We start from the raw sequence: 15,348 nt of genomic DNA, 5'->3' as shown, positions 1-15,348 counted from the left end.
ATATGTCACGGCCGACTCACATGTATAAAAATTGAAATGGTAAACTCAAAAGCCAAACAAAAACCCCCCTAAAAATCGGGGTATTCCCATGTAAGTGTCACAATATATAAAATACTGATGGCAGGCACCCGATCCCCACGGAGAGGCCATCATACATGTGTCATCACCTTTCATTATAATAGCCAATGGTGAGCACGGTACTTGTGGGTGAGGCCATGAAAAAGAGGAAAAATTATTTCCATCGCTGTAATTTACATTGCTATAAGTGAGAGCAATATACAATATCGATCTATCAGGCGGCGGAATATTGGCAAAAATCACATAAAATAAGCAAAACAGCCGCAAGTCATTATCAATGGGCATAAATTAAATGTCTATGTGTGCAGCATCTGAATATTTATTGACTTAATAAAGTCCCGTTATGGTGCCGTTTTATGGCATTTTGACGGCGTAGGGACGTTTAAGGAAATATTAGGCCGGGTGCTTTTCTTTATTAAGCTATTCCGCCTTCATGTGAAGTGGACTCACTGTGCTCAAAGCAGCTTCTGTGGCTCAGAGTCAAAAGAAAAAATATTTCCGGAGAGTGGTGGGTCCTGTATTATTTATACAGTCTGCAGCGAGTCAGTCATCTCCAAGCAATTGAATTATGACTTTCAATTGGAGCAGATTAACCCTTCGAGGGCTTCCTGCAAGCCCTACATCGAATTACAATGGCAATATCAAAAGGCAGCAATTGCCTAGTGCTACATGATCATCTACACACTTTTGAAAAGAAATGGACAAAACAAAAACACACACGCACCATATATGTATATATATATATATATATATATACATATATATATATATATATGTATATATATATATATACATATATATATATTTATTTTTTAATAAAAAGGTTGCTTGCATAGAGCCTTTTATTTTTCCATTTTTATATTATGCCTCCTGGTGTTACTGTTCTGATCACTCATTACCAGACATGGTCATTGCTTAAGGACACAACACTGAAAATTAGATAGGGGCAAAAAGATTTAAAATACCCTGCTCCAGGGTCCACTTTGGTACGTTATGGCAACTGGACCCAAAGCAGTGCAGACTGCCTCAAATGCCAGTAATGCGGTTTGCTCTTGAAATGATTAGAGCCTTGTAATAGCAAAAGACGCTAACTATGCGGCTGCTGTAGTGCCAGCTGAGGAGTTGTCCAGTGCTCAGATTTGGCTGTCATGGAGTAGCAAAGTAGGCAATGGACCAGGGTGCTGCAATTCTTATTAGTCATATCTACTGACAAGTACAATTGTGATTTGTTTTATTTTTTACAGGAGGAATAACAGAGTAAACACACCATTGTACAATATTATACTCCTAATATGGTGCTTAATACAAGACCACATGGTCTAGTAGTCGCGTGCGACCACATCAGCACACATGTGGTTCATGGCCACATGATAATGTAGGTAAATCATGTGAAGTCACCATTTTTAAGAAAACTGTAGTAGCCAGTGTGGCTAGCCAGGTAGGTTAGGATTTCTCCCCTACTCTAGTTGCACTAGTCTCCAACCTGTAATAAGGCAGCGAACCATTCCGATAAACATACAAAGAGTAAGAAATATGCCCATTTATTGGAATGAAAGAAAACCTATTGGATCCGCTGAGCCCTTACAGAAACCTCAGTAGGGGAATATAAAGTTTATGTTGTCCGAGTAATGGCCGCAGCAGACATGTGTATTGGTGCCAGGCCATCCTCGTGTTATACACAGTGCGGCTATCCTGACGCATACCTTTCTTTTGTAGCCGGAACATGTCCATTTTTTTCTGCTGCTGTCTTCTAAGAGTGTTGACAATGGCTATTGCTAGTCGGAGGGCCTCTCGTGGGTAGCCATGTGACCTCAAGGCGTCCACCCGCGCACAGGCCGTAGGGACGTGCTCTGTAGAGACAGAAGTTATAGTGATGGCGTGTCCCGGTCAAGTCGGCATATTACCCTGCAGTCTGATGTGAGAACAAAATCATCTCTCATGGCGGAGCATTTCTCGTGCCCACCACCGCTCCTGAATATACAGCTCCATAGGAAAGAGGGGAAAATAGAAAGAAGTGAACAAAGTCGCCAGTCACAGAGCAGTCTGAGGACGGGCAACTTACCGTGCCAGAGGGGCCACCCACGAGAGTCGAAGAGGGAGTTTTCAGTGTCGTCATGGTAACAGTAGTTGGTATAAAGGTCACTGCTGATAATGTGCTGTAAGTGGCTGTCCTGCCAGTGGAGATCGCACGCCTCGATGGCTCGTGTGAACACTGTTCGATGAGGCCTGTGTGAGGAGTCTGAGGTAAAAAAATACAATAAAAAATACCAGAATAAGTAAATGTGCAAAACAACAATGTAAATGTGTCCAAAAACCCAGATATGTGCAGGAAGGTGTGCTAGCTCAATTCACAGGTTACCCGTCTTTTACATGGGACTGCAGGTAAACCCACCACATAAGGAATTAACAAACATTCATGGTAAATCACTAATGTCCAATGAAGTTACACACACACACACACACGTCAGCGTCCTCACCTTGGTTGGCATTTCCAGCCTGAGGCAACGCATTGGTTAAATTAGGCAGCTCATTTCCGTGGTTGCCATCTTCCCAGGGACAAACATCCACGCTGTTCCATTTTTTCAGCTGTTTCAGCCAACTGGCCTTCTGTTCCGGCTTGCAGTGGGGATTTAAGACTATGCACATCCAGAGAGCACCTAGTCAGGGGAAGGAAAGAGGCAACGGTCACATCGTGACGTCCAACAATGACTAGCATTTTCATATTGCGAGAGAGAACGCCTATAAAAATGGCAAGAGGTAAAGATATAATTAGCACCAGGAAAATTATTCAAAAAACCCTCTAAAAACCTTTATAAAATAAATAAATAAATAAAATGCACAGATATCAATTCTGACATGTTGAAATTGAAAAGCTTACCAAGCAATGCAAATATCGGAGATGAAAGTATGGAAGTAATCGTCTGCATTGTGTAACTGAGCAATCGGCCATCGTCGCTGCCACAGAGGGTGGTGCATTGTACCCAATGTGGGAGATTTAGGGCATTTTAGAATACCAAAGGTTTGTGAGTACTGCAACAGATTTAAGGCCCCATATATATTAACCAAACGTTTTATGAATCTGCAAATCTAGATGGGGGTCAGTTAATATTCCAATGTGTATGGGGCCCCAGACAGAAGAATGGCGGAGACTTAAGGATCAGTCATACCCACTTCAGAATGTCAGGCAGCGGCTCTTTGATGATACGGGAGCATTTGGCGAAGCGAAACGGTCAAGATAGATAGCCAGTGTCAGACTGGGGTGCCAAGGGTCCACCAGTAACATTGGCTTTGGGGGCCCACTTTTCACCTGCATACAAATATTACACTACCTTGGTTGAGAGCAGCCGCAGCTATCGCTGCCTCAGAGTGTCAAGTATGTCCTTAGGAGAGGAATGTAAAGCCAGCGCTGATTGGCCACAGGGATTGTGTAACATTATGTTATGTGTTCCCTGGGAGAGCAAGGGCCAACACCAGAGATGAGTAAAAGGGTTGGTGCACACGGTCAGTAATCGGCAGCGCTTTGGACACAGCACATGTCCGCTCCGTCCACAGCACTGCCGGCTTTTGCACGCAGGTGATTCTGCATGTGTTCAATGAACTGTGCGGAATCACCACGTCCTATACATTGGACAGGAGAAATTTATCTTGTGGAGACTCACGTCTCCACAAGATAAATTGACATGCTGCGGTCTGGAGAGATGCGCCGCATGTCCGTCTCCACAGGTGAGCAGCGGGCGTCTGAGCACGCATAGTGGAGATGGGGTTTCTTGAAATCCTATCCACTATACTGTAACATCTGGACGCTGTGGGTTGGATGCTGTGGATGTACGCAGCCTCCAACCCGCAGCGTTTACTGACCATGGGAATGTACCCTAAGTATTAATATTTTACTTGGACATCCCCTACAAGTGTAAAGCACGCCATTAAAATGGCATCAAATCACGGTCTCCATATATGTCAGGAGCTTCTTCATATTTTGAATGGTGCTTGTTGTACAATACAGACTTATAGGGTTAGATAAGGGGTACATTTTATAGACAAAACCCCCACAGATGTGGATAAAAAAGTGCTGTGTGCTCAAAGCCTGAGTGTGCGGATGATAAATCAGCCCCATAGTGTTACAGCTCAAAATAAATAAAAACTGTCTAAAAAGAAGTGGTTAATTGTAGCAACCAATCACAATGGTGCTTTCATTTTAGCAGAGCAGTAAGAAATAAAAGCAATACATATGACTGCTTGCTCTCGGCAACAGACTACTAATAAATGAGGCCTTGCATGTATTCCTCTCTAGCGAACCCTGTGGTGGCAGCCATTAGGAGAGCTTCTACAGGGGTATTGCAGAGAGAAGCATTTGTAATAGCCACCAGATAAATGATGAGCGTTATATCGATGGCAGTCCCATTGCCCAAAGCAGCAAGACCACAGCTATAAGTCAGAGCATGCGCCATTCCACTGGCGGACACAGGTCAGGAGAGGGCCCATGTGCAAGTACAGTATGTAGCACAATAACTCATCATAATCTACAATTCCACCTGGGTTAGAGGTGGAAATGGGCCCCTGAGCAGCCGCACAGGTTGCCCCAATGATGTGTGCACCCCTGTGCTATTCTGCTCTACAGTCTATGATATTGGGGATAACGTGTGCTTTGTAGAATGCCCCTCTCTGAAGAATAAAACAGACGATCTGGAATCTATCAACGAAGCAGGGGATCAGTGCACTGCATAAAAAGTGCAGGGGAGCGCTGACCCGCCAAACTATGTACCTGGATTAATAGGTGGTCGTTTACTTTAAGGCCCGTGCCCACACAGATAGGTGAATTTGCAATTCAGCTCTTAGAGGAGAAAACTTGTGAGATGCATATGCCCTAGTTTACAAAGTTGCCTAAAAATTCACTTCTACTAGAATGCACAAGGTAACCAAGTACAATGAGAAATGCCTACCACAGAAAGCCAATAAGGGTGAAAATCAAATCATAATATATCAGTTTCGCATCAGTATCTTAAAAGTAACTCAGACCAGCCAAACCAGAAACCCATCTGGAGACTGCCATTTCTGGGGTTTTGCCCTTCGTCAGTACATAACGGGGTACTGGCTGGCTGAATGAGATGCCTATGCATTGCTTAGGCCTGGGTTCTCATTCACAGAGACCATCTCATTCAACCAGCTAGTACCACCTTACTCTGTACTAATGAGGGGCAAAAACCTTGCAACAGTGATGTCTACAAACGAGTGTCTGGTTTGGCTCGAAGGGTTACTTTACATTTTTACCCTTGAGTTTTGACAGATTAGGCTACTTTCACACTTGCATTTTTCAGCTTCGGTCACAATCCGTCGTTTTGGGGGAAAAAACGGATCCTGCAAATGTGCCCGCAGGATGCGTTTTTTTTCCCACAGACTTGTATTAGCGACGGATTGCCATACGTTGCGTCCGTCGTGCACTGGATCCGTCGTGTTTTAGCAGACCGTCGGCACGAAAAAACGTTCAATGTAACGTTTTTCCGTACATTGGATCCGCCATTTCCTACCGCGCATGCGCGGCCGGAACTCCGCCCCCTCCTCCCCGGACTTTAGAATGGGCAGCGGAAGTGTTTAAAAACTGCATCCGCTGCCCACGTCGTGCCAAATTTTCACAACGTGCGTCGGTACGCCGCGCCGACGCTTAGCGACGGAGCTGTACCGACGCAAGTGTGAAAGTAGTCTCTGGTTTGGCTGGTATGAGATATTTAAGGCACTGTTGTGAGGTTTTTTTCCCCCTCATCAGTACAGAGGAAGACACTGGTCGGCTGAATGATAGGTCTCTTCATGGAGAACCCACTAAGCATCTCATTCAGTCAACCAATATCAAGTCAAAATATATTTTGTACTGATGAGGGACAAACCCCCACCCCCCAAAACTCATAGGTTTCTAGCTTGTCTGGTATGCTATATATTGCATATTTTTCCTCCATAACTTGAAAAAAGTCACTATATACAGCTTGGCCTCTTCAAGGAGAACAGATACTCAACTCCCAAAACAATATTAAGACACGTTGTACATGCAGCCATACAAATAAATTCCAGGGACCTGTCAAACGTGGCTTGCCAAGGAGGAAGGAGCCTGCGTGTGAATAAATTAATGCAGACATACCTGAAGCAAACAAAAGACAAATTATTATTCAGTGTCTCATTTACAGAGCACAAGTCAGACGCCCATCATTCATCAGGACTTCGGCGGCGTTTTAATGGGACCCGACTTCTTTTCATTGTCATTATTTCCGTAATTAGGTTAACCGAGAAATTTGTTTAACATTATCTTTTTTTTCCCCTTTGAAGATCTGCAAGAAAAATCTAATTTGTGCTGACATTTCACACATAGCGTCAGCTCACAATCTGCATCCCTGACACTGCATAACAGGTTCGTCTGAATGCATCAAGGTCTGAAACAAGCCAATTTTCACATGGAGAGATTTTTTAATCAGTTGTCTCTTCACCGACGTGAACTCTGACAGCGGCGTGAAGAACGTCTGAAAGTGCTATTCAGCCACACTTCATTTGCTCATTAAAGGATGCGTTTTTACACACTTGAGGACATTTGCTCAGTCACTTGAACAATCTGCTGGAGCAGTCAGAATCTGCGAGAAAGTGCCGAACGAGGCAATCTGGGCAAGGACATAGCGGCCCTCCTTATATTCTGGCCAGCATGCAGCCTACAGACAGGGAGCAAAAATAATGGAAGCTAGAGGGGGGCGGGGGACGCCAAGAGCAACGTTTAACCCAAGGAGTGCCTTCACAAGGAGGCAGGCCGAAAAAGCGTAAGGTTGAATTTAAGGCCTGTCTACGTGGATGCGGTGCACCGTGAAAACCTCATGCAATTACCTCCAGAGGTCATGCATGGAATCACACTTTGAAGGATTGGACAAGTAAATAGAGAAAAGGGGGATGGGTGAAAGAAGATTACCATCCACTGTAGATTCGGATAAAGAATCAGCCATGATTGAACTATCTATGGTAATTTTATTAAGCATTTCCTTTTGACCTTGATCACGACAACTAGAAATGGTAAAAAAAAAAAACACCAGGATGAAGAAACATCACTGTAGGCCTTGGAAGAGATCGCCAGAAAACACAAAAGGATGCAAGATATTAGTAAATTCTGATTAAAGTAAACTATATGACAATCAAGTATCACTAAGGCCAGGGTCAGTATTTTACATCAGTATTTGTAAGCCAAAAATTAGGAGTGGAACAATCAGAGGAAATGTATAATAGAAACACTTCACCGCTACTGTATTTGTCAGCCAAAACCAGAACGTGTGTACGTGGCCTAAGGGTACCGTCACACAGTGGCATTTTGATCGCTACGACAGCACGATCCGTGACGCTCCAGCATCGTAACAATATCGCTCCAGCGTCGTAGACTGCTGTCACACTTTGCAATGTACGACGCTGGAGCGATAATTTCATGACGTATGTGCGATGTAGAAGCCGTTGGTTACTATGCGCACATCGTATACAATATCGTGCACACCTTTGTTACACCATGCGATCATGCCGCCACAGCGGGACACTAGACGACGAAAGAAAGTTTCAAACGATCTGCTACAACGTACGATTCTCAGCGGGGTCCCTGATCGCAGGAGCGTGTCAGACACAGCGAGATCGCTGGAACGTCACGGATATATCGCTGGAACGTCACAAATCGTGCCGTCGTAGCGATCAAAATGCCACTGTGTGACGGTACCCTAAAGCGAGCCACACACCCAAGAACGTGGCCCATCGATCAAACGTGTGAGAACTTGGATAAATGATCAACATATATTAACTTGGCCGAGAAGAAAGACAAAAAAATTGGGCTTGTGGCAAAAATTTGCACAACTGGACAACCAACTGAAGAGAGATGGGGGAAGAAGGCAAAAAAAAAAACAAACAAAAAAAACAGCCTGACAGACCTGACGGTATCACCTGTTGTCTCAAGCGATTCTTCACATAATACATAAAGGCGAGTTGACTAATAAGGTTTGTCCATTTCCTCAGGCTTTCAGTAAAGAAAATGGAATCCCAAGGTACCGTATATTCCTCAAACATCCCTTTTATTGCATCGTCTTCTAAAAATTGACAAAGATGGCCACATTTTGGCCACGAAAGGCCTTTTTCAAGCCCATTTTTTGCTTGAAAAAGGCCATTTGTGGCTAAAACTTTAGCCATGTCTGTCAAATTTTTAAAAGATGTTGCAATAAAAGTAATGATAGGGGTAGACTCCAGGTTTTGGTATACAATTTGTTTGCAATTGACTCAAGGGACTGGGTAGAGGGTCACCACCAAGAAAAAGCATGGATCCAGAGGAGTGGTGCAGGGATGCCAATCTATAACCAAAGTCTTCTGATTGCCATCTTATATGAATGAAACAATTTTAAGTCAGTTGTCGAATTACCAAGCACAAAATCGCCCAAGTAGGAATCAGAAAAGCTTCATAAACCCCAAGTTTCCAGAAGGCAAGCCACAAAGCGCAAATGTAAAGGTGGCCACCATGTATAGGGATGCGGAAGCCCCGGTTAGTAGTCTCTGGTGCGGCAGCACGGTGGATCAGTGGTTAGCACTTAGCTCAAATCCCACCGAGAACAAAATCCGCCATGTATATTCTCCCCGCGTTTGTGTGGGTTTCCTCCAAAACTCCAAGGACATACTAATGTAAGATCCCAATTGAGATTGTAAGTCCCAGTGGGGACAGGGATGACCATGTCTGTATAGCGTTATATAAAAGGGATACATTGACACTATGTAAGGCAGGGCAATAAAATAAATACATTTGTGGACTACATGCGAAGATATTAGCCCCATTAACCATTTTAAGACCACTGCACGTAGGCGTTCTTACAGCAGAAATGATAACAATTCCCATAGATCATGCAGGAATCCATCCGACAGCCTTCACACAAGCTTCTTTGTTACAGAAAAGATTGAAGGGGGGCCTTTAAGGATTTCAAGGCATCCAATAGAGTGGGAAGCCGTGGATGATAAAATGATAACTCTTCACCAAAGAAGTCACGCAAGACTACAAAAAAAAAAAATTGAAGATAAGAGAAATGGTCGATATGAGGAGGATTTGATGGCAGTCACATTCCTTCGCCACATGCGCTCCTTCTGTTCGGCTGTATCCAGCTCATCATTCAAGTCTCCCGGGAAAGCATCTAATAAAAGACTTTACCCTACACTGACTCTCAAAACATATGTGGTGGATATGCCACTGCCAATCACATATTCCCCCAATTACGTTTTAATAGGCACTTACAATTCTAGGGAACCCAAATCCAAGAGACAACAGATAAAAATAGCAAGATTTTATTCAAAGGTGGTGAGCGAATCAAGTCAGCGGCCGTCCTTCCTAAAGCCAAAAATCCTTCTATATATTGGTTTGGAGGATTCGATAAGTAGCAATAAATGAAAGGACACGTCGCCATAAAAATCTTTAGACATTGCAAATCTTAAAGACGCAGTTTTGCAATCTTGAAATAGGAGAAGTATAATTTTTTGCTTTACGTAGCAACCAACATAATCCATAATGATGTACATGGATTATGACCTTAATGCCAACTTACATGGGACATTCATTTCCGATCTTGGCCTCTTGTAAACATGTCTGGTGATCAAATGACAAAACGATCATTTGTCCGTTGCAACTTTTATGCAAAAACAAAAAATATCATGGTCAGCGCATTGCACTGCGTAAACAGGGCTGTTCCCCCACCACCAATCTGGGGAACGATCGTTCGTGCAGTTGTGTACACATGATCATTCCAACCATTAGTGCAGTTGTATAGAAGTAAACGAGTGCCAATAGCCTTTCTACATCATCGTACCCCGCTTGTTACAGGCAGATTATGCGTCTCTCCAAATTAATGTCGGATGCATTATATGTAGCGCCGAGGTACTACTCGGTATCACATATGATTGGAGGAGATCGGTGTATCTAGGGAGGCCTTCACAAATTGTTTGGAGAAGATACATGAGGATGTTTTTCCAGTTAATGAAGTCATGTTTTGAAATTTATTAATTTATTTTTGATGATTATGCTCACCCACCTACTTAGGTTTCATCTATCTCCGCCTTGATTGACAGCTGTGGCTTTGTAGGAACTAGACAAGGGCAGAGATGAATGGAGAACAAGTAGGTCAGAGGTGCACTGAAATGGTCGTCCCTGGCCTTGGGTGCGCCGTGTGCCTGTGCTAGGTATGGACCGCCATTTTGCACAGACTTCCTAGTGAGGAGCATGCTCACCCACCAAAATGTATAATCCTCTGTGCTTTCGGGGGGAGGGGTGGTTGTGGTACACACAGAGTCATTATACATTGGCATACTTTGTTCCCCACTGCTTGGAAAATACATATACCATATTTTATTGTGCAGAGGGTTGCCTCTTTGGTGGCAGACAAAGGCTTAAGTCGATAAATACTCCTAATATATCCTTCTGATGGATGCTTAAAATCAGTTGTGAATAGAGCCGTACATGAACAAAAATGATAAGTGCGCCCTACAAACAAAAACAACAAAATGAAAACATCAGACTTAGGAAAAATTTGGGGGAATCCTTCAGATTCAGAGGCCTAGAATACGCCAAACCTCAATTTCAGGGTCTTAGTAATAAAAAAATCAGGAAGGAGCCATACATAAACCATAGCTATAAGTCAGTTGCACAATCCCACATGACCTGACGTAATTTACACACTTTGTTACGGCCAGTAACCGTGTCCAATCTCGAAGGACTGGGGTATTGGCTTTTTCCAGTAGTAGGGTGGAGGAGTTCATCTGTATTAAAGCTCTGTAGCAGCGATAAATCAGGAAAGTGCTCTTTTGACCCCTGGTGTGCTGACGGCATTTGGTAACCAATCACACAAAGTGGATTTTACATCAGGACCGATAGTGATTAGGAGTCAGACCCAGGGTAGCTCCATCTCCAGTCACGTCTACCCTTTCCATTACAGAAAAAGATGACCACAACAGACCTATCCGGCTAAATAGATTCCTGCAGCCAAGCATAACTGTAAATTACATAAACCCGAAAATACTCAAACACAAGCAAATCGCCTTCTCTAGTCACACTGCTTTACACTGACACTGGCTGAAGGCCTCAGTGCTCCTGAATGCCGGCCGCAGAAACAACCAGGTCTGGAGGCCGCATTTCTTGGAAGAACAGAATGTTTCATTTTGCTCTAATTCATTCTATTACTGAATTAAACTTTGATGTATTGGTCTTGACAAGTGCTTCATGCTGATTGTATTGTGCATGATAGTATAATCACTCCCCATGCATTTCGCACTGGCTGGCTGATTAATGCAATAGATTTTTGATGGCAAGGGGGGAGCCGGCGTTATCCTGAAGACTGCATAGGGGGATGGGAGAACAGGAAACAGTACTGAAGCTTAGGAATAGAGTCTTGACCCCTCAGCGCCCATTTTGGACAGTAAATCGAAACTAAAAAAGCTAAATACATACATTTAAGGGACTAAAAAAAGAACTCTGGTGACTCTTACAAAAAACAACCAAAGCGTAGTTGTAGGAGAAACTCTCGCCCGTCTCTCCCATACACTGAGGCACTCACTTTGTATCTCTGGCGGCTGCTTATCTCTGAGAACAAAAGAATCTGTAGTCCAAAACAGGACATGCCGGATCTTCATCTCCCCCGACAATGTTATGTAGGGGGCCCTCACACAAGACAATCAGCTGACGTTAGACTATTGTATATGGGAGAACTTTAAAGCCGAACCCCGCCACCCGCGATTTCAGTGGGACTGGACGGCCAAACTGACCCATGGCGTGGGAGAGAATCATCACGCACTTACAACTAGAACTCTTTTTTTTTTCCCCTCCCAGAGGAGATCAGAGTCCGTTTCTCTTCTTTCCCCATTGAAAAACACATGAACACCCAACCAAGATGAGCAGCCAATTTGTTTTAGGCTACATTCACACATTGAGCATTTGGTCAGTCTTTTACATCAGTATTTGAAAGGCCAAAATCAAGAGTGGAAGAAAAATCACAGGAAAAGTATAATCGAAACTCGTGAGCCACTTCTGTATTTATAAGCTAAACCAGGAGTGGGTGAAATATATAGATTTAAAATACTGAAAATGTGAACGTGGCCTTAGAAATATTGAAATTTGTATTTGAATAAGGCAGCATGATCTGTCATGGAAGCATCCATGCTCGGAACCAGTTTCTATTTCATTGATCACAGCATACATAAAAAAACAAACAAAACAACAAAAATCAAGGAATAATTAAGATCGGTGAAGGTACGGTGCACTATGAGGCACTACGCACAACAGAATATCAAAGGAATAGGTTTCGGCAGGGGAAAAAAAAAAAAACAGAAGAAAAAATATATACAGGTATGGCCACACCTAAGAAAATTTCAATGCTCCAAATGATCTAAAATAGTGAATTAATTGGGTGATTTTCTAATACTTAGTACAAAAAGGAAACCCAAACAGATCAGAACTAACAAGAACAACAACAAATACAAAAGGATAATGAGTATAAATTTTATTATTTAAAAATCCCCTAAACTCTCCAAATATTAAACACATTACTGGAAAAATTGTTCATTTGTTTTTTTTAATGCATTTCATTTTGAATTTGTTCGTATGCACACGAGCTGGGCACTGGCAAATGAGAAAACAAAAATACGGTAGCAAGAACATTATATTTTGCAAGTCCTAAATAACGGCATATAAAGATTTACAAATTTAGCAGACTTTAATGTTTAACCCTCTAAGAGCTGAAATAGTCACCAACGATGAAACAATTTAATCATGCAATCTGTGTGCAGGCCTAGGGGATTTACATGCAATTATGGGGGGACTGCAGGAAACTCTGGAGCAGCATTGAAAAGTTTAATCAACCCTGGAAGGTAAAAGAGCGTTTTTCATGGAGCCATAGTCACACATTTCAATCAACAAGCATGGAGATACAATGGGGGCACTCGAATACATGAATGAACAACAATGGGAGAGTCCAGGTCTTCATTAGAGAATAAGAAGGCGATGTTCACACTATGCAATCAGTGGAATGATGAATCCTGTTTACACACAATCCATGCAGGGAAAAGAAGCAGAAAACAGAGGTCCTATCAAGGAAATCAAAATCCTGGCTGTGAATTCACAAGATAAGAGGAGGCTGAGCAGTGCAGTCTAACAAATGTGAAGGTCTGGAGAAAGTTTCAGGGAAGGGCCATGCTGGAAAGGTGAACACTACTCAGAGGTCCTCTGACAATGGTGGTCAGTGCATCTCGTTGGCAGAAGTCGGCAGGTGTAAACCACAGCATAATGGTGCCGCAAAGAGGCTTTTCGCCCATCCAGACATTCTCAAGATGTTTCACCGAAAGTCTGGAAGAAAGGACGCGGTGTTTTTATGCGGTGGTTTACGCATGCCGGCATGAAATGATGGGCAGAGGAATGGTATAATCTGTGAATTCACAGCCAGGATTTGGATTATTTCCTTGACAATGCCTCCGTTTTATGCTCATCTTCCATTCGTGAACAGCAAAGCTTTTAGGCTACGTTCACATTAGCGTTGCGCCGCCGTGCGTCGGCGACGCAACGCGCGACGCACGCTAAAACGCGTGCAAAAACGCGCGCGTTTTGCGACGCGTGCGTCGTTTTCCGACGAAAATCGGACGCACAGAAAATGCTACATGTAGCGTTTTCTTGCGTCCGACGCTAGCGTCGGAAACGACGCACGTGGCGAAAAACGCCACCAAAACGACGCACGCGTCCCCTATGTTAAACATAGGGGCGCGTCGCCGCTGCGTCGCCGGCGCAACAGCGACGCACATTGGCGGAACGCCAATGTGAACGTAGCCTTACTGATTGCATAGTGTGAACTGTCGCCTTATTATTGGAACCTAGTAAAGCCTGGACTCTCCCATTGTTATCTAAATTTGTTAATCTTTATATGCAGCCATATATCACTTGCAAAATATTATATTTTTGTTATTGTTTTTCTTGATATGCTAAATTTTTCAAGTAATGTATTTAATATTTGTAGAGTTAAAGGGATTTTGTAAATACAATTTATACTCATCATTTATCCTCTTGTAGGGGGAAAGGGAAAAGGCAAGAGGGGAAAGAAAGCACTGCAAGTTGTAGGTCATCACCAGAGGTACATGATTTTTTTAAATTCTTTTTCTCCATATTGAAGTAGTTGTCTTCTAGGGCAGGGGTCCCCAACTCCAGTCCTCAAGGCCCACCAACATGTCATGTTTTCAGGATTTCCTTAGTCTTGCCCAGGTAATAATTGCATCATCTGTGCAATGCAAAGGAAATCCTGAAAACATGACCTGTTGGTGGGCCTTGAGGACTGGAGTTGGGGGACCCCTGTTCTAGGGATTCTTGTGGCTCTATTGATCTGATCATCAATGGAGGTTGGGCAGTAGCCTTGGTTTAAATGCTCAGAACAGAAGAGCTGCCCAAAAACGTCATCATGACCGGCAACAAATAATATTGAAAGACCCTCCCATGCTATGCTACAGGCATCCTCCAAATTAAAGAAGTACTGTGACCAGAAGCTCAATACCCTTTGATACACCAAGAGGAACTAATCCTTGCAACGTGAAGAGTTGCAAAATCTGCAGTTGTGTGAAGACCACAGACCGTATACAGAGCCGCAATGCACAGGACTAGAAGATTCCTGGGACATTCACATGTTCCTCTTCCAATGTGGTGGTCTGATCTTACATGGATACTGGGACAATAAAACTTCCACACCACTTATCTAAGCTAATGAAGGATTCACTCTCTGAGCTCAGTTTGTTTGTTTTGTTTTAAGTGTCTATTTATTACTTCACATCTCTGCTCTTTTTTGTGCACACATTTGTTTCTTCAGATACTTTGTTATACCATGCCTGGTGAAGAGACCTGAGAAGTCTGGAAAGCTTGCTTTGTAACTTCAAAGGAAGTATTGGAATGTGGAAGGGGAAAAAAAAATGAATATTTTACTTTTTTTTTTCCTAACAAAAATTTAGCCACACATTTTTTACATTCACAGGAGAAAATGGACCTGAAAATCTGTTGTGCAATTTCTCCTGAGTACACAGTTACCCAATATGTGGGGTAAACGACTGTAGGTGCACGGCAAGGTTCGTAAGTGAAGCAGCAGCTTTTGACCTTTTTGAATGCAAAAATGGCTGGGATTGATAGCAAACGCCATGTTGCATTTGGAGAGCCCCATAATGTGCCCAAACGGTGAAAAAACCCGACAAGTGACCTTGTTTTGGAAACTACACCCCTCAAGGATT

At 43.1% G+C, this 15,348-nt stretch overlaps 1 protein-coding gene across 1 annotated transcript in view; it reads right to left on the bottom strand.

Moving 5' to 3' along the window:
* Positions 1-15,348, bottom strand: part of ZSWIM6 (zinc finger SWIM-type containing 6) — a 108,380-nt gene that overhangs the window by 13,719 nt on the left and 79,313 nt on the right. The window contains exons 5-7 of the mRNA XM_069749112.1: positions 2,556-2,735; positions 2,141-2,317; positions 1,782-1,928 (exon numbers count right to left, since the gene is read on the bottom strand). Of these exons, the coding sequence (XP_069605213.1) occupies positions 1,782-1,928; positions 2,141-2,317; positions 2,556-2,735 (504 nt within the window). The remainder of the gene's footprint in view (positions 1-1,781; positions 1,929-2,140; positions 2,318-2,555; positions 2,736-15,348) is intronic.

This window comes from Ranitomeya imitator, chromosome 1 (genome assembly GCF_032444005.1).
Source record: "Ranitomeya imitator isolate aRanImi1 chromosome 1, aRanImi1.pri, whole genome shotgun sequence".
Classification (NCBI taxonomy): domain Eukaryota; kingdom Metazoa; phylum Chordata; class Amphibia; order Anura; family Dendrobatidae; genus Ranitomeya; species Ranitomeya imitator.
Note: the sequence above shows the minus strand (reverse complement) of the source record. Positions and strands in the feature narration are given on the sequence as shown.